Below are 22,845 nucleotides of genomic sequence, written 5' to 3' on the forward strand. Positions count from 1 at the left end.
CTCACTGGACTTTAATTTACTCATGCCTAAATACTTATGAAGTGATTCGGGCCAACAGACAGACAAAATCATGCAACAGGGAAACAAATGGTGCAACCAGTGCCCACCTGGTGCTCTCACCTGATGCTGGCCTGGCTTATACACGTCTGTGTGGGGCAAGTGGAACCCTGACGAGTACACCTCCCCTGGGATGAAGAGAGGGGTTGGAAAGACCCTGTGAGTGCCCTCACATCCCTTGGGCACCCAGCGCCCAGCTCAGCCTATCCCCTCGCGTACCTGGGGGCAGAGACTAGTACAGTGAGCACACAGCCACAGGAGCTGAAGGCTGAAGACAGAAACGATATGGCAAGAGGCCCTGGCCTGGAACGGGGCCCGGCCCCCCTGCAGAAGTTCAGCCAGGAATATGTGGGGCAGTGGAGCACTAGAGAGAGACACAGACGTCAAGGGGCAGCCAGGAGGGTTCTGGGAGTGCACGTTGTCTGGAAGGACTGAGCAGGTACAGGGATTGGGGCAGGAGGGGGTTCTGTGCTCTACCAGGAGCCTTATGGCTCATTCTGGATCCTGACCTCAGACCAGTGATTTCTCAGGCTCGAACCCAGATGATAACCAAGAAAGTTATTTGCATCTTAGACAGAAAAGCCTTCAAGAGCCTAGAAACACTAAATCTCTCTGGGTAAGATAATAAGCATTAGGCAGGCATTCTTATCTGGGGCAGAGGAAGTCCTCTGACTTCACATGTTCTCCTTGTGGTACAGAACACTAGTTATGGCAAAAACCCCAGAGCTGGAACCACATGTTGGGTGCAGATGCAAGGCTGTGTAGTCTGGGGGTCAGGGCACAGCGCACTGACCTGATTGTGGTCTCTGGGGGAAAACTCAGGACCTGCAGGTAAGTGGATGGCCGGAAACAACAGTAAATATTGTGAGATCTGCAAGTGCAGCAGGCAGGGTGAAGAGGAAAGAAGTCAATTTGAGGTAGAAGCTGGCACCGGATCATAGGCTTAGACACAACCTCCCCAACCCACAATGCCCCAGCCCCAGAGGGATGCTCCCTGGCTTGAGCAAAGGGAGGAACGAGGGAAGGACTAGTCTGGAGCATCTCATGAGGGCAGAGGGCAGGGGAGTAATATCAAAGAGAAGGTGTGGCAGCATGGCAGCATGGTAGGGGGCGGGGGGGGGGGGGCATTTCAGAGATCCCCAGCAGTAGGGAGTAGAAGCAAAGCAGCCTCACAGATCTTCACCTGGAAATCTTCTTCTCCAGCTGGTTGAAGTAGACTCGGGCACCTGGAAGGAGGCCTAGTGGGGGAGGCAAGTGTGGGTCTTTGATATAGATGTCCAAGTGCGGGCGGGACTGGCAGTCAGCAGCCTCCACGGCTACAGTCAGCTTCACACACCCTCTGGAGGCCCGAGCACCATCTGCAGCAGCCAAGGGAGGGGTCAGGGGCATCTGCCTAGACCACAGAGTCTACTCTACTCTACTTCACACTTTCCCGCCAGAGGAGGCATTACCAGGCTTCGTCCAGAAAGGGGCCGGAAATGGCTCACACAGGGTCCGTGACAAAATCTCAGCTGAGAAAGATACCAGGGACTCGGTGAAGCTGTAGGGTCATAGAAATACAGTGAAAACGGAGGCATAAGCAGAGATTGGAGAGAGGTCTGAGGACAAAAGGAGGAGCCCAAGTCTCTGCTAGAACATCATTTACAGGGTCCTAAAAAAAACCCTGAGCACACTAAAGGTAACAGGGCAGGCACCTTGCCACTTTGGCTCAGGTCATGATCTCAGGGTCCTGGGATTGGGCCCCGACTGGAGTCTGCTTCTCCCTCTCCCTCTGTCCCCCACCTCCCCCTGGTGGTGGGCATTCCTGTGTTCTCTCTCTCTAACAAATGAAATGTCTTAAAAAGAAGACAAAATTAACAGGCCTTATGGGAAAAACAGTTTATCACTCAAAACCTACACAACACTGTGAGCAGAGGCCTTACCAGAAGTACCCCAGATGTCAAATGTGCCATATGCCTGTGTACCTAACAGGTGGCCCATCACTGGCAGCTTCACATGCTGGCATTCATGCCCACTCCTTCAAATTAGGGGTCCTTGAGAACACTTTCTACTAGAGACCAGTTTTATAAAAACTTCATGAACAATCCAGTAAGGCTTTTTTGCTTTTTGAAAACACGGGGAAAATCTGTGGCTTCCTCTGCACTGGCAGCTGCCCCAAGACAACAGTTGTTCCTTGAGGCCAGGAGCACTTCCACTAATAAGAAAGGTCCTGCCCTATAGAGTTTAGCTTTGTTTTTTTTTTTAATGGTTTGGTGTTTGTGTGTGTGTGTGTCTGTTTTTTGTTTTGTTCGTTTTTTTTGTTTTTTGTTTTGTTTTGAAAATTTATTTATTCATGAGAGACAGAGAGAGGCAGAGACACAGGCAGAGGGAGAAGGAGGCTCCATGCAGGGAGCCCAATGTGGGACTCAATCCCTGGACTCCAGGATCACACCCTGGGCCAAAGGCAGGCGCCAACCGCTGAGCAACCCAGGGATCCCCATGTCTGTGTTTTTTAATATTTCCTTTCATTGCTCTAACTTTTCCTTAGTTGTGAGAAAGCTTGCTTGTGATCTTCTGAAAAATAGTAATGTACAAGGGAAAACTCAGGCATGAAACACACCTTCCATCTCAGGGGGACAGCATTCTCTGGGAGCTAAATACTGTTACAGTAACACATGCTAGGGCAGAGGACAGGCTGTTCAGCAAGTCAGCAGGCAGGAAGAGCAAGGGGCCACATGAGCTGGAGAAGCTGGTGGACATTTACTTGCCACTGAGCAGGTCGTCCAGTGGGGTCTTAGGCAGGGCCTTGCTGCTCTCCAGTGCAGCTGGGAAGTCCTGGCCATTTTCAACCTCCAGAGTCCAGTCGTCCTGGACAGTGAGGCAGGAAGCATAGCCAGCCAGCTCCAGAGGGCGGTGGGGTGTGCATGACGGCCCACCCTCCTCGAACAACAGTGGGGTCTGCCAGCAAGAAGACAACTCTCTGAGTGTGTCCTGCTCCAGAGGCAGGTTTGCAAAATACTACGACGCAATTTTGCTTCCTTCCCGGAGCCTGGTGAGGAAGTGGTCTAGATTCAGATAGGCTTTCCAACTGATCTAACTCCACCCTTCTTCTAGGACACCTGGTAGATATAGTAACCAGGCACTGCCACGCCCTCTCCAGACCACAGGCCAAAACAACTTTCTGGGGAAGGGTGAATGAAGAACCAAATGGGGTACTCACAGGAGGGCCAGGACCCACGAGCCGGTACACTTGACCTGGGTGCAGGAACTCAAACCAGCGTACTGAGCAGCCACGGAAGACTAAGAGAACCTGGGAGGAAGCAAGGGAGGCAGGCAGGTGCTGAGGCCCCAGACAGGAGCCAGGCGCACAGGATGTCAGGCCCTGGGTCCCTACAGTCCCAGTTTACCTTCCGATCCTTGTTCCCATCTCCTTGGGGTTCAGGTGGACCCCATGCAGTCCCCTCCTTCCTCTGGGTGCCCCCAAGCCAGCTCCCCGAAACGTAGAAACTGAGGATGGGCTTGGGCACCTCTGGGCTAGCTCCTGGGGGGAGACAAAGATTCCTCTTCATCAGTGCCTCCTTGTGGGACAGCAAGAACAGCCGGCTCTGTTCTATGTGGGAACCCTCTGGGCGGGCGGGCTCTGCCTGAGTGAGGGAGGTGGCTGAGTGAACCAAGGGTCTGGGCACAGGCAGGATCAGGGCATCCGCCAGGAAGAACTGGATATAGACTCTGTTGAGACAAAGAGTAGGTTTCTTAGCAATGCACACAGGTGTCACAGGCCCCAGCACTCCACCACCTGTACCAGGTCTGCCCCTTCCCCTCAGACCTTCAGGGTGTGGCCACTATCCCAGGGGCCCAACCTGGCTTGCTGCTTCTGGATGAAGCCTGTTATGTTCAGCTCCTTATAGGAAGGAAAGTTGCTTCTGACATTCCTTTCTATGACCAACTGGAACTTCTCTGTCCGCACCAAGCAGCCTAGAGAAAGAAAGTTTTCTACTGACAAGAGGAGGCGACTGTGGGATGAGCAATGAAGTGGACCACCCTGCATGTCTCACTGCCCATCCGAGGCCTGAGCTGTTCCCCTAACACAACACGACAGCCCAGACCTGACCCCCACCTCAGAGGGATGGTATCTCCAAGGGGGAAACTGTCCCAGCCACATGTCCAATGCTGCTCCTGGCCTCCTGGGCTACAATGCCTCAGTTCTACTTTCTCATAAATCCCAAAATGCCTCGACCTAAGAAACTGTCCCTGTCCATATATCTCAGTGAGTCCAAACTAAGAAGTGTCTCCTGATGTGCACGTCAGAGGCTATGGTGGGAGAAATGAACCTTGGGATTGGTGTTCTGGCTGGAAAAACCCCTGCTCCTTTTCTCTGCCAATACTAGCGTCTCAGACTTGTCCCCAAGCTCAAGGATCAACACGTGCCACTCAGCATCTCAAGAAAACCTCAACAGGTACCTCCTCTCCCCAGCCCTACTGTTCTGAGACACCACCACCCTCAACTCCACACCTATGAACCGGGAGTCAGTGATGGGCTGAGAGTGCGTGGCCAGGATCAGGCAGGGGAGGGAACCAGTCTTGTCCCGAAGCTGCAGACAGCCTTTATGAGATGAAGCCGCCAAAACCCCAATTAAAATCTGTAGGGAAAAAAAAAAAAAAAAATCTGTAGGGAGATACAGGACAAGATATCAGGTATTTGTTCAACAAATACTCAGCAGCTACTCTGCACCAGATGCTATGTTAAATGCTAGCTACAGAACAAACAAAAAAGATGTTGTCTCTGACCTCAAAGGACTCACATGGGTATGAAAAAAAACACCCAAGCATTCGCACATTCAATAGCAGGGGTGAGGTTAGAAGCAAGAGACCATGCAGGACCTCACAGGGCACAGTAAAGACTTTGCATTTTACCTTACGTGCTCTGAGAGAAACCAGCAAAGGATTTAAGGCAGCTTTGTAAGCCCAGTGAGGTTGGACCCCCTCCCTGTCTGCCGCAGGGAGAACAGATGGGGTGGGCGAGAAGAGACAGAGCCATCTAATAGAAGCCTGGTGCCGCCAAAGTGACGAGGAAGATCATGGGAGGGCAATGAAGGTAGCCTAAAGTGCAAGTCCTGAGCACCGGGCGCCCCACCTACCTGGGCTGGGTGGAAGGTGGCAGGCAGCAGAGAGAGCCAGGACCAGGACACACGCTGGTTGAGCTGGGAACTGGTCAGATGGGAAGCCTCCGGGAGGGGCAGGAGGGTCTTGGGGTCAAAGGCAGCCCAGGCCCTGCATCGCCCTTCCTCTTTCAGGGTGGTCAGAGTGGGGAAAGAACATGGGGTCTGCAGCCGCGTGTACTGTTGGGACGGAAGAGAAACCAGATAGTGCGGCCAAGTGTCCCTCAGGGCATCAGCTCCGCCACCCATCTCTCCCACACATGCTCGCACCTTCTGCAGGGGACAGTGATGCGGCTCTTCGAGGATCTCCTTGTGTGCATTCCGACGGGTACTGCCCGGTGGAGTCAGAACATCCAAGACAGGAGCCAGGAGTTGCAGCCCCGGGCTGGGGTTCCCGGGAGAGGAGTGCTGCAGGAGCTGGTGGTGTCTCAGCATGTGGGGACACAGCCTGGGCCAGGAAGAGAAGCAGTCACATGCCCCAGAGGGGTGTGTCCCTTCCAGGATCCTGCTCCCCTGGCCCTGAACCCCTCCAGCCCCCCGACTCCGAACCCTGCCCTCCTCACTTGGAGGCCAGCTCCTCCAATGCCTTGGTAGCCCACAGGTACAGCGGAAGGCCTAACTGACGTTCCCACACCAGCTGCTCATACAAGGAGGCTCCCTGAGCCTGATAGAAAGACTGAGTCTCAGGCTTCTGACAAGAAAAGCCTCGAAGTAGAATGGCGCCATGGAGGCAGGGGGCGAGCACAGGCCTTCTCGTCCCTCCACCCACTGATTGCAGGAGGTGAACATCCTGGAGCTGAAGAAAAACAGAAAAAATGAAAATGGAGAGGTGAAACTGTCAACTCAATGATCACTGGAGAGTTGCCTGTAGTTCCCTACTGCCTGGCGCCAAGAGAAACCTTTTCTCACATACTGGCCATTTCCTTCCAGCTCCTGTGCTCCACTTTCTGTCCAGCACAACCCACAACCCCCATGAGAAGCCTTCACCCTGCCCCCCCACGAGCCCCGCCCAGTTTTCCTATGGGCCAGGAGGCTCTTGGCTGGTGTGGGGGAGCCACCAGGGACTCAGCTCTAGCATCTCCCCCTCTAGTTCCAAGGCCCTTCCTTTAAAGATGTTCCCAGGACCCAGACTCTACTCCTTCCTGATCTGAGCTCCCATCCAAATCACTCCTGGTATTAAGTACGCAATCCCCACCATCCAACAACACGTAAATCTTTTTACATTTTTGCTGTAGAAGTTCCTAACCTGCTGCTGCAAAACATAGCAGCCTGTGAAGGTCAGAGAAACTGTTGAGAGAACCTGTCACCAGGCCTGACCCCTCACCTACCTCCAGGGAGACACCCGGCCGTACCACCTTCCTGAGGCTGTGGAACTGCTGGTAGGCGAGGCAGAGCGCCAGCTGCCCGTCCACCTCATAGAGCCCGGCCGGCTGACTTAGCACACTAGTGACCTTTCCCTGCAAAGAGGCCAAAGGTCCAGTTGATCCCTCTTTCTTTCCTCTCTGGAGACCCGAATTTCCTGGCCCCCATCCTCATCCCTGAACTCTCAGATCTCTCCTTTTTGCTCACCGTGTAGGATAAGAGTGTTGAGTTCCGGACAAGAGCTGTTTCCTTGTCCCCGTCTTGGGAGCTACTGGGCATGGGGAGTGGCGCAGGGTCAGCCTCCAAGAGGGGACCATCCAGCTCCAGTTCCAGCTCTCGCACACATTCTGGTTTCAGCGGCAGCAGATGGGAGGAGGGACTGGTCGTCCAAACACGGTAACAGTGCCCACGGATCCTGACTACTCGCAGCGCTGTCAGCACATAGGACCTACCAGGCCAAAGGGCTCGGTGCCACACCAGCTGGGCAGGGATCTGGCTTGTGCAGGGGCAGGCAACACGGCACATGAGACGCTTCCCACGACACTGCCCCTCTGCCAGAGTCTCTTCCCATCATGATCTGACCTCAATCACCTGCTCCTCACGAGTTCTGCCTGTCTGCCAATTAAATATTAACCTTCTGGATCTGCTTCCTCTCAGAGGAGATACCAAATATTTCCTAATTCCTCCCTCAAGATGTGAACCAGCCCTAAAACTTCCTCCAAGATACAGAAACATTCCACCCCAAACTCATGGCTTTTGCATTTCCCCATCCTACCCCATAACACACAAACTACTTTGGTTTGTTTAATCATACGTATGGGGTACCACATGCTCAGACAGCCATGAAGGGAAATACAAGAGACTGGTCGCTCCATCCTAACGTATCTCAACCCCCTGGGGAACAGAGACACACACTCAAGTAACATCGAGGAACCATATACGATCTACTATCAGAAACAACACACGTTCAGCAAGGTCTTGGGGAAAGACCAAGAAAATCAGGATGGGTAGAAATGAGTGGGAAGGCCTAGTGAAGGAAGCGGGATCTGCATAGGGCCCTAAAGAGTATCTCTGGTTTGTCAAAGTGGAGAAGACAGAGAAGGGTGATTCAAGCAGGAGGCAGCAACGTAAAAGTGCCCAGAACTCAGGATGAGCAAGGCAGTGAGAACATCAGCCAGGATGGAAAAGGAACTTTCCTGGGAGCTGCATGACACAAGATGGAAGCCAAGAGGAGAGAGAAAAAGCCCAGCAATGACCTGCTGGAGACTTCATTTTAAAGGAAAACACAAACTGTCAAAGTAGGGAAATAAAATAAGCCTGGGACAGCAGGGTATCATGTGGATTGCAAAAGGTGGTTGCTGAGGAAATGCAAGCAGAAGGGCAAGAAACAGCATCCCCAAATGGAATAACCTTCCAGGACGTGCTCCTCCCACAGGCCCAACACAGCACACTGCCATTGGCAGGGCTTCAGAACCTGCTGCCAACTCAGGACACCCAAACCTCACACACCTCCGTTTCTACCCTAGAACCAGGGGTACTGCCAATCAGACCTCAGGCATCACACCTCGGCACGGGTGTTGCTGGGACCTGACGCAGGCTTACTGCTTATGCAGAACCAGTGGTTACCAGTGGTCTCACTCAGCAAGCCAGCGAGTGCATACTGGTGCCTCTGCTCTTACCCCACTGCCCTCTGCACGCTATGCTTTCTTGCACCAGGACGGCCAACATCGTAGCCCCTTGTCCTATATTCAGACCCCAGGGCCCTTCCCTTCCTGTCTGAATGCCAGGATCTGAATGCTGACCCCAAGCTCTGCTCTCCTGGGCCCCCTGCACCCCAAGGCTACACAGCATAGCGCCATAGCTCCGCACCCTCCACTCCTCTTTGAACACAAAAGCCCTACCCGAGGAAATCAGACCCATGTCACCCCAGCACCAGACCCTTCCCAGTGGGGCCATGGTCACTGTTCAGCAGCCTCTCATCCCTGACTGCCTTGCACAGCAGTTACCCTGAACCTCTTCTCTTTTCAGAGTCAAGTCCTTCATTTGCAAGAGATGATGATCTCAGCTCCTCCATCACAGAAGAGATTCCCTGGGGTCATCCAGGGTGACAGTATGTCTCCAATATGTCTGCAGCAGCTTATGAACATAGCAAGATCACTCCTCCCCTGAGCCAATTCCACCCTCAGCAGCATTGCCAGCGGGCTCTAGGAGACTTGAAACAGTCTAATCTACAGAAAATACAGAAGCTCCTCTATTGGCCAGGAGGAAGAGAAACAAGACCAGAAATTGGAGCAGGCCCTAAGCATTTTTTAATTTTAGCATTTTCAGCTACTTTACCTGCTAATCACTGTCACTCAAGCTTTTGACACATCCAGCCACAGAATTCTAGCAGCGCTAATAAATCTCAGGTTCCCTTTTTTGTTATGTACATAAGAACCCTTTTACTCTGTCTTCAACACTTTTAAAACATTTTTCAGATAATTACGTAAGTTATAAAACAATACTGTAAAAATTAACAATTCTAAGAGTGACTAACAAAAGCACCAAGTTTTTAGAAAGTACATGTAAGCCAAAAAAAAGTGCACATACTCAAAAGTCTTAAAGGTGCCAAGATGAATAATTTTCTTGCATCCTGCTAATAAGGGGAAAAACAAGTGATTCTGACAGATTCTGAAACAGTCACACACAATATGAAAGTTGTCTAGTCAAATGAGGTGCACAGCAGAAAAATCTGCTCCCTACTTCATGTGTGTGGGAGCAATGCTACCTGGACCCCCTCAACAGCACTGTCCTCCCCGCCACCCAGGAAGCAGCTCCCCTCCCCCAAGCTGCACTCTTTGCCTGTTGCACTCTATATAAGGACTCCTGCTCTGATGATCCCCCTTCCAGCTAAAAGTCCCAACACCCCCTCCAGAACCCTGCACTCACCCCAATCCTCACCTGCACGACAATGGACACGTGGCTGCCAGCTGGGGAGGACCCGCCAAGAGACAAGACAAAGTGAGCTTTCTTCTGACTCCTCACCAGAGCGCTCACTCGAATCAGCTTCCCAGCCAGGTTTGGCTGCACACCTCTGAGCTTGCCTCTAGAGAAGGAAGAAAGATTAAGACAGAAGGCCCATTTTTTATTTCCCTTTTTCCCACAGATGCCTGCCCTTCTGCTGTAAATAACCTAGTAGTCATCTAAAATTAAAATCTCCCTGGCCCAAGACGCCTGGGTAGCTCAGTGGTTGAGTGTGTGCTTTTGGCTCAGGGCATGATCCCAGGGTCCTGGGATTGAGTCCCGCATTGGGCTCCTCCAGGGGAGTCTGCTGTTCTCTCTTCATCCGCCTCTGCCTCTCTCCCTCTAATGAATAAATAAAACCTTTAAAAAAATAATAAATAAAATAAAATAAAATAAAATAAAATAAAATAAAATAAATAAAATAAAATAAAATAAATAAAATAAATAAATAAAATAAAATAAAATAAAATAAAATAAAATAAAATAAAATAAAATAAAATAAATAAAATAAAATCTCCCTGGCCCAAAGCTATTACTGTGAAGACGTCCTGCAAACTCGTCCTGACCTTGGATAAGGCAAACGTCCCTTGAAGACTCTGCACTCAACATCTGGGAGAGGCCCTCTGGTTCCCTTTGGCTCAGGTGGGAACACTCTACCAGTATGGCTCTCAGGACCTTTCCCGCCTTCCTCCCAGTCTCACAGCACTCTAGCCTCCCTGAGACAGTGAGGGAAGGAAGGGTTACCTGTGCCTGAGCAGGCGGGAAGCAGTCTCTGGGTAGAGAACAGGGAGCGGGGTGAGAGGGCCAGGACTAGTGTTGGAGGGGCACACTGGTACCGGAGCACTCAGGAGCTCTAAGTGTCCTTCCCCTGAAGAACTCCACCTGGCAGGAGGGAGGTAACTCCAACTGGGGAACAGAAACAGACGACCCAACCAAGACAGGTCCAGATCTATGAGCTAGAAAAGACCAAGAGCAACAGTTAACCAGGACCCTAGCATCCCACCCACACTCTGCTACCTTTCTCCTTTCAGAGAATTAATGGCCTCGATCCCTAGACACCATCCTTGTGAGGCTTGGAGACACACGACTCTCGCCCTCCTACTCACCTCACAGTTCAAGACACCAGTGTTATCTTTTACATAGAGGTCTCCTTTCCTGCACTCCTGCTCCAAGTCCCCCGACAGATCTGTCAGTGTCCCTAAGAGTATCAGCCGCTCCCGTGGGAGGGGGGTTCCATTCGGCCCAGCCTCTTGGGTCCAGGCCTGGTATGCACTGCTGCTCCAGGACAGGTGGCTACAGCATGGGAGGTTCTGGTGGGTCTTGAGGTCCTGCACTGAGACAAAGCTGCAGAGGGAAGGAAACAGAGGTCCTGCAAAGCCGCATCCAAGCCTAGGAATTACCCACAACCCCAATGATTTCCCCAAGCTCCCAAGGAAAGATAAAGGAAAATAGAGGAGCTTAAAGGGCAGGAGCCTCAGGGCTGAGAGCCTAAGACATGAGGATGAGGTCTGGGCCCGAGGATTGGGGGGTGTCCTAAGGCAGGGTCCAATGCCACTCTGAACAACACATGGCAAAGAGAGGGCCCAGACAAAGGAAGAGGTGCACCAGCAGTCTGAGGGGATAAGCAGCCTCTGGGGAGAACGCCGGACCACACACAGCATCCCTGACAGCATCTTGGCTCTCCGCTGCATGGAGAACCCTGACAGGGCCGCCAGGGCATGTGCCTGCTGGCCAGACCTCAGCAACCCCAGCCAGGTGTCCTCCCTCATCTGGGATATCACAGAACCTGAGACCAGAGGGGAAGCAGAGGCTCAGCAGGAGTCGGTATCAAGAGCTCCCAAATCTCAAAAGATGCTTGAGATTGGCCATTCTCCAGGCAAGGTTCGCAACACTGCTCATTGCCACCCATGGCAAAGTGAGGCACCAAGAATGTGCTAAGTAATGGTGAGTTTCTCAAGGTTGTGACGGATGCACATCTGTCATCCCACTCTCCCACACACTTGCCTTCTCATGATCATCTGAACAGAAGAGAAAGGATAAAGGTACGAACCGTCACAACTTACCCTCCTCCTTATACTCATGAACATCACCCCCGTGGGAGTACAAACAGCTGGGAACGCTGTCCTGGGTGGCCCACTCCCCTTCCACATCTGCTTCATTCTTTCCCAAAAGGCTTTGGAGAATATAAAAGGCAAAGATGGAGACTAGCACGTGTTGAGTACTAGTCTATGCACATACTATAACGGGTCCATTCACACTCAGGAATGCACTGCAGCTTCACCAAAAACCCCGGTTATCACCACCAATGAAGAAACTTCAAGAGGTCAGGTACACTATGGTGTGGGTGGCAAAGCCAGGGTGTCTCACTCAAAAGTCCAGGTTCTTCCCCTGTGTTTCTCTACTTCTCTAAAGGCCCAGGACAGGCAGCTGGAGAGAGCGGTCTCTTTCCCCTAGGAACCTTCAGGACAGAAAACAGGATGGGGTCACTTTTCCCCGATTCTTCAGGGTCTAGGTAAGGAAACTGAAAGTGAGAACCCCAGATCCTTGCATTGTCACTGCTCTCCAGCTTGCAATGCTTACCACACTACCTGGCACATGGCAGGCACTCCACAAAGGAGAAGAGAAACACAGATAAATAAAATCTTTAACCCTGTCAAGTAATCCCTATTTTATCCTTGCCCACCATTCCTTACGGATTCCTCACTTCTACACAAACATAAAAATATATTTTACACTTTTCAAGAATAAGAAACTTTAAAGAGTTTCCAAATTTCCTAACCGTTCCTGACTTACCACTTTTCCATTATTCAATTTTTTAAAGATTTTATTTATCTACTTGAGAGAGAGCACGAGAGCACACAAGCAGGGGGGAGTATGGCAGGCAGAGGGAGAGAGAGAAGCAGACTCCATACCAAGCAGGTAGCCTATTGTGGGGCTTGATCCCAGGACCTTGGGATCATGACCTGAGCAGACACTTGCTTCACGGACTGAGCCACCCAGGTGCCCCTCCACTATTCTGGTAATGCCAGAATCTTGAGAAATTTGGATCTTTCTTAATTAGAATATGATCACAGAGGCCACTAGGCACATACCCAGCTCACCTGTGGGAGACTAACCCTCCTGCATGAGGCTTCACGGCAATCACAACCTCCTCAACCACGACTAATCTGTCCCATGTTAGAGGGACAGTTTTCTAATGAGATTTCATTCTGTGTTTACATAAACAACGTATTTAACCTTACTAGTTCTAAAAACTGGAGGAACAAAGGAAAACGTGAAGCCAGTGGAGCAGAATGAGAAGTTACGAAGGGGGAAAAGAAGCTCCCAGGTAAGTGTGTTCTGAGAAATTCCTTTGGGATTAAAATAAGGTATCAGATACAAACAAAAAACACCTTTTTAATAAGATAAACACCAGGGATCCCTGGGTGGCGCAGCGGTTTGGCGCCTGCCTTTGGCCCAGGGCGCGATCCTGGAGACCCGGGATCGAATCCCACATCAGGCTCCCGGTGCATGGAGCCTGCTTCTCCCTCCGCCTGTGTCTCTGCCTCTCTCTCTCTCTGTGACTATCATAAATAAATAAAAATTAAAAAAAAAAAAAAAAAAAAGATAAACACCAGATTGGGGAAAGGCTCAGGATATACATATACATTGCTACGTGTGTCCTTTGGCACAAGTCTGCCAGTTGGAATGCAGAGTGAAAGCGGCCAGTGGAGTGGCTGCATGTGTGCTCACTGAGCCTATACCTCCCTTCAGAACAGTGGGTGCTACCAGGGAGGGTAGGGAACAAGTGGGTGGGGACAGAGCACGGAGGACACTCCACTAAACCTGTAATGTTTTACTGCCTATAAAAAAGAACTGAAGCAGTGTGCCTGGGTGGCTCAGTTGATGAAGCATCTGTCTTTGGCTCAGGTCATGATCCTGGAGCTCTGGGATCAAGTCCCAGGTTGGGCTCCCTGCTCAGTGGGAATCGGCTTCTCCCTCTCCCTCTGCCCCTCCCCCTCCCCCTGCTTGGGTGCATGAGTTCTCTCTCTCTCCCTCAAATAAATAAAATATTCAAAACAAAAAAGAACTGAAGCAAACATGGCAAATGTTAAGGTTTTTAAAAGCTAAGCGGCAGGGGATCCTTGGATGGCTCAGCAGTTTAGCACCTGCCTTTGGCCCAGGGCACGATCCTGGAGTCCCGGGATCAAGTCCCATGTCGGGCTCCCAGCATGGAGCCTGCTTCTCCCTCCTCCTGTGTCTATGCCTCTCTCTCTCTCTCTGATAAATAAATCTTTTAAAAAAATTTAAAAATAAAAAAATAAAAGCTAAGCGGTAAGTACTGACCATGCACAGCGTGAATAAGCACCCTGATGAATCTGGAGGGCTTTCACAGGAAACACTTTCTCAACGGAGGCAGCACTGTGTTGGTTTACAGTCTGGTGGACCAGCATTTTTAGTTTCCATCAGTTTATAACAAAGTCCATGGATAAGAAAACTATTCAGAATTTTGAAAATGATGTTCACATAACAGTACAATTAAGCTGTCTTCTCATTCAAGATCCCTTGCCTTTACTGCTGGAGACAGACTGTGGGGCCGAGTGAATACCACATTGCAGTGTGCAATGTAAATCCAGGAAGAAAAATACCTTATGCTTGCATAGGGCTGGGAAATGCCTAATTAAACAAAGCTAAACAGGCTTTCATTTTTCTTTATTTTTTAGAGGATAAACAGTGATACATACACTCACATAACAGAATACCATGCAGCAGTGGAAATAAATGAGCTAGAGCTCTTAACATGAGTCAATCTCAGGAACATGTGAAGCACAAAAGGAAATTGCAGAGGATATATAAGGTACGGTGCTATTTACAGAAAGTCAAGACATAACCAAAACTACATTACATGGCTCAGAGATAGGTGTGTGTGTGTAATAAAAATATAAAGAAACAGGAATAATACACCCCACATTCGACAGAACTACCTTACGATCCAGTGATTGCACTATTTATCCAAAAGATACAAAAATACAGATTCAAAGGGGCACCTGCATCCCAACATTTATAGCATCATTAACAACAATACCCAAACTGTGGAGAGAGCCCAGATGTTTACCAGTTGATGAATAGATAAAGAGGAAGTGGCCTATGTATACAATGGAATATCACTCAGCCATCAAAAAGAATGAAATCTTGTGATGACATGAATACAGCTAGTGTATTGCTAGTAAAATAAGTCAGGTAGAGAAAGACAAGTACCACATGATCTCACTCATATGTGGAATTTAAGAAAAAATAACAGATGAACATATGGGAAGGGGCACCTGGGTGGCTCAGGTGCTTCTGTACCTCCCCCCTGCTTCTGTACCTCCCCCTCTCCCCACTGTTCAGGCTCTCTCTTTAATAAAATATTTTTTAAAAAGAGAGAGAGAAAAATAAACCCTAAGACTTTTTTGGGGGGGAGGGGGGAATAAGATTTTTTTAACTTATTTGACAGAGAACAGAAGAAGGAGAGGGAGCTTCAGGCAGAGTGACAGGGAGAAGCAAACTCCCCACTGAGCAGGGAGCCCAACACAAAACTTGATCCCAGGACCCTGGGATTATGACCTGAGCTGAAGGCAGACACTAACCAACTGAGCCGCCCAAGCGCCCCTAGAGACTCTTAACAATAGATCACAACTGAGGGCTGATGGAGGAAGGAGGGTGGTGGATGGGCTACAGGGGTGGTGGGTATTAAGGGCAGCTGTTGTGATGAGTACGGGTGTTGTTATGTAAGCAGAAAGCAACACTGCACTATGTGTTAACTAACCAGAATTTAAAGAAAAATTTGGAAAACAAATAATTAAAATGTTAAGCCAAAACACTGTGTTAACTCACTGGAATTAAGATAAAGACTTAAGGGGCGCTTTGGTGGCTTCGTCAGTTAAGCGTCTGACTCGGATCACGATCTCAGGGTTTTGAGATCGAATCTCAGGTCAGGTCCCACTGGGACCACATGGAACCTGCTTAGGATTCTCTCACCTTCTCCCTCTGCCCCTCCCTGCCCTCTTTCTCTTTCCTTAAAAAAAGATTAAAAAAAAAAAAAGATAACAAAAATAAAAACTTAAAAAAATACACCCACATTTGAAATAGTGGTTACTTGGATGAGTTAAACAGGTTTCTTTTCAGAGGACTTTCAGAGCCTTTAGTATGCTAATGAGCTTTGTGACTTCCCTAGAGAAGCTTATATCGTTTCCATTGTCTCTCAAACTTATTTGGCCATGGAATCCTTTTCTTCCAATTCTTTATTAACATAGCCTTGAAGAGTTTCAGAAATGTTAGTGTTGTTAACAAACAAAAAACACAAACACCTTCAGAAGACTTGAAATTCTGGTCTTAAACACAACTATCTGCACTTGCTGACATCTTAATTCTGTACCTTAGTTTACACACATTTACACACACACACACACACACACACACACACGCGCGCGCGCGTGCGCGCGAATCTCAGCCTTTCTACCATCAGAGCTCTTTTTCCAAATTTTCTGCCTTCCCCTTCCTCCCTCTTCTCCTTGTTCCTAACTTGACTTAGGTCAATTTGGAGAGCTACAGGAAAAGGCAAATAGCTTGAAGCAGGACGGAAAAGCTGGCAGAGGCGATTGTGTTAGAGCACGTTCTACCCTGCGCTGCCCCGTACCCCTCCCCCCCCCACCCCCCATCAAATGCCCCTCCTGTTTTCCCCTTGTTAACTGTTAACTCTAGGTCCTTTCTTGTCAGTCCCACAACTCCTGAACCCCTCCTCTCCTTACCTGTAGCTGAGGGGCAAGGGAAAACCCTGGTTCTTTCCCTGGGACAACCAGACAGTCTTCACACAGTCAAGCACCGACTGAGTCAACTGGACTTCAGGCTCGCTGTCAGCGGGACACAGGGTTTCTTGGATGAAGGTCTGGGCAGCCTCCAGCCAGGCTTGCTCCTGAGGAAAGATAATCTAGTTAAAACATGTTCCTAACCATCCTGCCCATCCACAGAATTTTGGGATTCCAGTAATAAAAAAAGAAATTAAGCGGGCATGTAAATAAACAAGTCATAGAGTTTAGAACTTGGAAGAAACCTTAGAAGCCTTAGTCCGGTCACACCTCAGGCCACTGGCCACCCAGCTCTGGTCTTACCTCTTTCTCTCCTAGGTGTCACTTGATAACTAGCTGTATGGGTGGTCCTACCTCTTTCTCTAACAAACCCCATACCAATCCTTAACATGCTCAACGGGAATATACATTGCCCTGGGAACCCTCCTCTGACCATCCCAGACTAAATGCTGCTCCCATCCTGGAGCTCCCACAGCACCATGACATATTTCTATAAACAGCAATGATCACCAGGTACAGCACAAGGGTGTCCCATGCTATGTGGGATGTGGTTCTGAAGCCAACAAGTTGAAAAATAGTCAAAATCACCCTTGGAAAAATCCTTTAAGTTGCTCATAAATAAAACACGGTGTTATACACTAATAAGTATATACAAGACTAAAAAATGCCTAATTATAAGCAGTATATAAAAAGAACATAGGGATCCCTGGGTGGCGCAGCGGTTTGGCGCCTGCCTTTGGCCCAGGGCGCGATCCTGGAGACCCGGGATCGAATCCCACGTCGGGCTCCCGGTGCGTGGAGCCTGCTTCTCCCTCTGCCTGTGTCTCTGCCTCTCTGTCTCTCTCTGTATGACTATCATAAATAAATTAAAAAAAAAAAAAAAGGACATAGGCAGAGTGTAATTTTTAATAATTATTATTTTTTGTAACAGATTTTATTTATTTGAGTGGGAGTGCATAAGCAGGGGAAGCAGCAGAGGGAGAGAGAAGCAGATTTCCCACTGAGCAGGGAGCCTGACGTTTGGCTGGATCCCAGAACACAGAGATCATGAGCTGAGCTGAAGGCACACGCCTAACCAGCTGAGCCCTCCAGTCTCCCCAATCATTCTTTTCTTTAGTCAAATATGTACATTTGAATTCCCATAAGCTAAATCAATGTAAGATGCAATCCTACTGGATTTGTTTTGTGTTCTCTTTTCAGCTGAGATGTAGGCTTCCTAAGGAGGGCATGAGCCACCTTTGTATACTTATCACACATTCTGGACATCTAGACGCCTCTTTATACAGATAGCTCTAGAGAAGGGGACCAGTTTGGCCTATTTCCAATATCAGGCTGCTTGATTTATTTAAAGTTTCTGACAGGGGTGCCTGGCTGACTCAGTTAAGCATCTCAGGGTCATGAGATCGAGACCCCCACATCTGCTTGAGACTCTCCCTCTGCCTCCCCCACCCCATGACACAGCAAGGGCTCTCTCTCCCTCTTCTCAAATACATAAATCTTAAAACAAAAATAATAAAATTCTGACAGCATTGGGCAGCCCTGGTGGCTCAGCGGTTTAGCGCCGCCTTCAGTCCAGGGCGTGATCCCTGGAGACCTGGGATCGAGCCCCACGTTGGGCTCCCTACATGGAGCCTGCTCTTCTCTCTGCCCCCCCCCCCCATATGTGCCTCTCATGAATGAATAAATAATATCTTAAAAAAATAAAAATAAAATTCTGACAGCATTGAACAGACCTTGAGGAGTAGGACTTTTATCTCTCTAGACCCCCAGTGTTAATTCTAAACCATTACAGTTGGGATCCCTGGGTGGCGTAGCGGTTTGGCGCCTGCCTTTGGCCCAGGGCGCGATCCTGGAGACCCGGGATCGAATCCCACGTTGGGCTCCCGGTGCATGGAGCCTGCTTCTCCCTCTGCCTGTGTCTCTGCCTCTCTCTCTCTGTGTGACTATCATAAATAAATAAAAATTAAAAAAAAAAAATAAATAAACCATTACAGCTCTATCCCTGTTCCTCCTCTATTAGCCTTCTGGTCAGTCCTCCACATTCGCTCAATCTTTAGCAGCTTGAGAAACCCGTCTTCAGGTTCTATTGATTTGTGTCCTTGTGGACAGCTCTACCACTAAGCTTCACTTTCACTCCACCTTAGCCAAACACTGTCACCTGTGGTCATCGTTGTCAAAACTAGAACAGATCAGAGTGCTGGCTGGCTCAGTCACTGGAGCACAGGACTCTTGATCTAAAGGTTTTGAGTTTGAGCCCCATGTGGGGTGCAGAGATTGTTTAAAAATAATCTAAGGGGATCCCTGGGTGGCTCAGTGGTTTAGCGCCTGCCTTTGGCCCAGGGCGTGATCCTGGAGTCCCGGGGTCGAGTCCCACGTCAGGCTCCCAGCATGGAGCCTGCTTCTCCCTCCTCCTATGTCTCTGCCTCTCTCTCTCTCTCTATCAAAAATAAATAAATAAATAAATAAATAAATAAACATAAACATAAATAAATCTAAAACAAAAACAAAAACAAATTGGACCAGATCATCATTCAGCACTGCCTCAACAACATAATGAGAGCCTCACCCAGACTCTCATACTTTTTGTCTTCCTCTATAGTTGCTGAGGACCTGTCCACTACTTGGCATATAGAATACTATTTTTCAAAGTGGTGCCATTGCCTCACAATCCCCTAAGTTTTGTTAAAACTGAATTCGTGGATCTCATTCACTGAATCAAAATCCTAGCAGGAGTGGGGGGACCCAGGAATCTATATTTTAAAGATTTGTTTATTTACTTATTTAGGGAGAGAGTGCCAGTGGGGAGAGGGGCAGAGGGAGAGAGAATCTCAAGCAGACTCCTGGCTGAACAGGGAGCATGACACAGGGCTGATACAACAATCCTGAGATCATGACCTGAGCAGAAACCAAGAGTCGGACACTTAACTGACTATGCCACCCAGGTGCCCCGGGAGTCTGTATTTTATTTTTTAATTTTAATTTTTTTTAAAGATTTATTTATTTATTCATAAAAGACACACAAAGAGAGAGAGACACGGGCAGAGGGAGAAGCAGGTTCCCCACAGGGAGCCAATGCAGGACTCAATCCCGGATCCTGTGATCATGACCTGAGAGGAAGGCAGGCGCCCAACTGCTTAGCCACCCAGACATCCCAGGAGTCTGTATCTTAATTAAGCTCCCCAGATCATACTGATGTAAGCTGAAGTTTGAGAACACTATACACTTTCCCCTCAGTGGCCTCTGCCACTGTATGTCCACAGATGCCACTTTAGTTGAGCTCTCTCTATTTCGCTCTGGTTATATCCATCTGCTTATTCTCCACCTGCCCAACCTACAGGTACCTTAAAAACAAAACAAAACAAAATCCAAACCACCCAGTCCTCTTCCAACATTCAGTAATCAGCAAACAGCATCCTCAACCTAATAATTCTACCCCGAAACCCCAAGTCCTCCTTAACATCTTCCTTTCCCTACACAAGTCCTCTAGATTCTACCCCCTTCATATATCTCGTTTCCTCAGTCTCCACTTCTGGAACCTCAACACTGCTGCCGAGGTCGAGGACACCATCATCTCTCCCCACTTTCCAACCACAGCCGCCTAACTGGCACTCTCCACCTACACTGCTACCTCAGGACACGAAAACGCAAATCTCATCCAATCGCGTTTCTGCTTACCACCCCGCAGTCACTCCCCATTATCCGAAGGTTAAGGTCGCTGTTCAGCAAAAGACTCAGGAGCCGGTCGGCTTGTCACCCCGTCCACCACCACCCGACCGAACTTAGGTTTTCCGAAGATTCCTGTTCAATCTCTTGTCCTGAGAGCTCCGTCGGCGCTTTTCTGCCCGGCTCACCCCAACCCGCGCTGGGGGGTCTCACGCGCCTTCCTGGTGTACGGTCGTCCCTTCCCCTGCAGCCGCGCCAGGGGCCTCCCCCGGGCCGCCCCGCCCCACCGTTCGCCCTTAGGCAGCCCGCCGCTTCCCACCCCGTAGGACGCCTGGAGAGGGGGCGGGACGCGTCCAAGGCTCACAGCTGCCGCCGCGGGCACCAACAAATGCGTTCGCAGAACGCGCGACGGGAGAAGGACGAGCAGCCTCGCAGGGCGGACCCCCCCCCCGCGCCCGAGCGCGGCCAGCGGAGGCAGGCCAAGCAGCCAGCTGCAGGGGACAGGACGAGAAGGGAAACGGGGACGAGGGACAGAGGAGCGCACTCACGGAGTCGGGAACTGGAGCCGGGCTGGCCTCCATGATGCGCCCGAGGCTACGCCCTGGGAGAGCCCGCGAACGGCCGCCGCGTGAGGGCTGGCGGGAAGGCCGCTGGGTGACGTCATCGGTGGGCGCGGCCGCGGCTGCGCCACCGGCTCCTCCCACCGGCGTGCTTGGGCCCTTCTGCGCAGCCGCCGCGGCAGTTCCCTGCTCTGGCACTTTCACTTCCTTCCCCGGTGACTTCCCGTCAAGCATCCCCCGCTCGGGCGAGGGGTTGGGGAATTTGGGGGAGAATCAGTTGGGGAGGCAGCCAGCCTGGTTGGTCGCCCCGGAGCATCTTTCCACCTCCACCTCCCCGATATTGCCAAGCAGACAGTCGTGCCTCCTCAGGGCAACCTGAGCACATCATTCATCCTTGTGTTACGGCCTTGACTCAGTGCCCTCAATCTTTGTTTCCCCACTAACCCCTGAATAACCTAGAAGCGCTAATCCTATTTATTCTATGTATCCTTGTGCTCGGGTACCTAGAACAGTGCTCGCTGCTAAATGTTGGTGGATCAATTGGGTGAAAGCCAATTGATCTTGCTGTTTCTAATGCCTCCAACCAACCAATCATTGCATGGCTTGGTAGGCGGTGAGGGAACAGGATTCATGCAATTCTGCGCCAAGTACTGTTCCAGGCTATGGAGGTACAGCAGTGAACAAAAATTTAAAAAAAAAAAATCCCTGCTGTCATGGAGCTTACATCCTATACTGACCGTTTAAAAGGAAGAAAGAAAGGAAGGAAGAAAAAAAAGTGTAAACAATTAGGAATAAGTGCTATTGAAAGAGAAATAGGGAATGCAGGGGGTAATATGTCCTTTTTATATGCAGAAGGCCTTAATGAAGAGGTGACTTAATGAAGAGGTAAAAGATTGGAAAAGATGAAGGATTCAAATGATGGGGATCAAAGAGAAAGGGGGGCACCTGGGTGGCTCAGGGGTTGAGCATCTGCCTTCAGCTCAGCGCGTGACCCCAGGGTCCTGGGATCAAGGACTCCCCAAAGGGATCTGCTTCTCCCTCTGCCTGTGTCTCTTGCCTCTCTCTCTGTGTCTTTCATGAATAAATAAATACAATCTTTAAAAAGAGAGAGAGGGGGGATCCCTGGGTGGCTCAGCAGTTTGGCGCCTGCCTTCAGTCCAGGGCGTGATCCTGGAGTCCCGGGATTGAGTCCCTGATCCTGCATGGAGCCTGCTTCTCCCTCTGCCTGTGTCTCTGTCCCTCTCTCTCTCTCTGTGTCTCCCATGAATAAATAAATAAAATCTTTTTAAAAAGAGAGAGAGAACAGATGGAAGAGCCACAAGCACAGAGGCACTATGGTGAAAAGAAATGCAAGGTAGTCAGTGCTGTGGGAAGGGAAGACAGGAAATTAAAAAGGTAAAATAAGGGGGATGAGGTGGATAGCTGAAAGAGGTGAAGACGGTTAAGAGATACAAACTTCCAGTTATAAGTCACAGGGATGAAAATACAGCATAGGGAATATGGTCAATAATGTAATAATTGTGTGTAGTGACCCATGGGAACTACACTTATTGTGGTGGGCCTTTTGTAATGTATATAACTGTTAGTTCATAATTCTGTTCACTTGATACTAATACAGTATATATGTCAACTATACTTAGATTAAAAAAATAAAATTTGGGGGCACCTGGGTGTCTCAGTCTGTTAAGCATTTGCCTTCAGTTCATGTAATGATCTTAGGGTCCTGGGATCAAACCCCATGTTGGGCGGGAGCCCTGCTCAACACGGAGCCTGCTTCTCTGTTTCCCTCTGCCCTCCCCCAGCTCATGCTCTCTCTCTCTCACTCTTTCTCAAATAAGTCTAAAAATAAAATAAGGTCCGGTGCCTGGGTAGCTCAGTTGGTTAAGCATCTGCCTTCAGCTTAGGTCATGATCCTGCTTCTCCCCCATCCTCTGCCAGCCACTCACCCTGCTTGTGCTCTCTCTCTCTCTCTCTGTCAAATAATTTGAAAAATCCTTAAGAAAGTAAACTAAAGGGATGCCTGGGTGGCTCAGTGGTTAAGCATCTGCCTTCGGCTCGGGTCATGATCCTGGAGTCCTAGGATCAAATCCCACATCGGGCTCCCTGCCTGGAGCCTGCTTCTCCCTTTGCCTATGTCTCTGCCTCTCTTTCTCTGTGTGTCTCTTATGAATAAATCAAATCTTAAAAAATAAAATGGGGGGGTGGGAATCCCTGGGTGGCTCAGTGGTTTAGCGC

The 22,845-nt window shown here is 49.6% G+C and overlaps 1 protein-coding gene across 7 annotated transcripts in view; it reads right to left on the reverse strand.

Annotated features, from left to right (window-relative positions):
* CTC1 (CST telomere replication complex component 1) overlaps positions 1-21,143 on the reverse strand; it is a 22,270-nt gene extending 1,127 nt beyond the window's left edge. The window contains exons 1-20 of one of the 7 annotated variants that reach the window (XR_011995928.1): positions 20,599-20,712; positions 16,331-16,494; positions 10,667-10,904; positions 10,305-10,516; positions 9,498-9,642; positions 6,765-7,049; positions 6,524-6,652; positions 5,759-5,991; positions 5,466-5,643; positions 5,175-5,375; positions 4,550-4,676; positions 3,897-4,011; positions 3,444-3,765; positions 3,257-3,346; positions 2,801-2,994; positions 1,509-1,597; positions 1,241-1,415; positions 851-928; positions 277-421; positions 108-185 (exon numbers count right to left, since the gene is read on the reverse strand). Coding sequence is in view for 3 of the 7 variants with exons in the window: in XM_026005461.2 (XP_025861246.1) it covers positions 121-185; positions 277-421; positions 851-928; positions 1,241-1,415; positions 1,509-1,597; positions 2,801-2,994; positions 3,257-3,346; positions 3,444-3,765; positions 3,897-4,011; positions 4,550-4,676; positions 5,175-5,375; positions 5,466-5,643; positions 5,759-5,991; positions 6,524-6,652; positions 6,765-7,049; positions 9,498-9,642; positions 10,305-10,516; positions 10,667-11,329 (3,446 nt within the window). In the remaining 4 variants the exon portion in view is untranslated. Of the gene's footprint in view, positions 1-107; positions 186-276; positions 422-850; positions 929-1,240; positions 1,416-1,508; positions 1,598-2,800; positions 2,995-3,256; positions 3,347-3,443; positions 3,766-3,896; positions 4,012-4,549; positions 4,677-5,174; positions 5,376-5,465; positions 5,644-5,758; positions 5,992-6,523; positions 6,653-6,764; positions 7,050-9,497; positions 9,643-10,304; positions 10,517-10,666; positions 11,612-16,330; positions 16,495-20,062; positions 20,443-20,598 lie in introns of those variants that run through there. The other 6 variants (XM_026005462.2, XM_072730290.1, XR_011995925.1 and 3 more) reach the window with 6 other exon arrangements.
* Positions 21,144-22,845: the final 1,702 nt, after the last annotated feature.

This window comes from Vulpes vulpes, chromosome 12 (assembly GCF_048418805.1).
Source record: "Vulpes vulpes isolate BD-2025 chromosome 12, VulVul3, whole genome shotgun sequence".
NCBI classification, from domain to species: Eukaryota; Metazoa; Chordata; class Mammalia; order Carnivora; family Canidae; genus Vulpes; species Vulpes vulpes.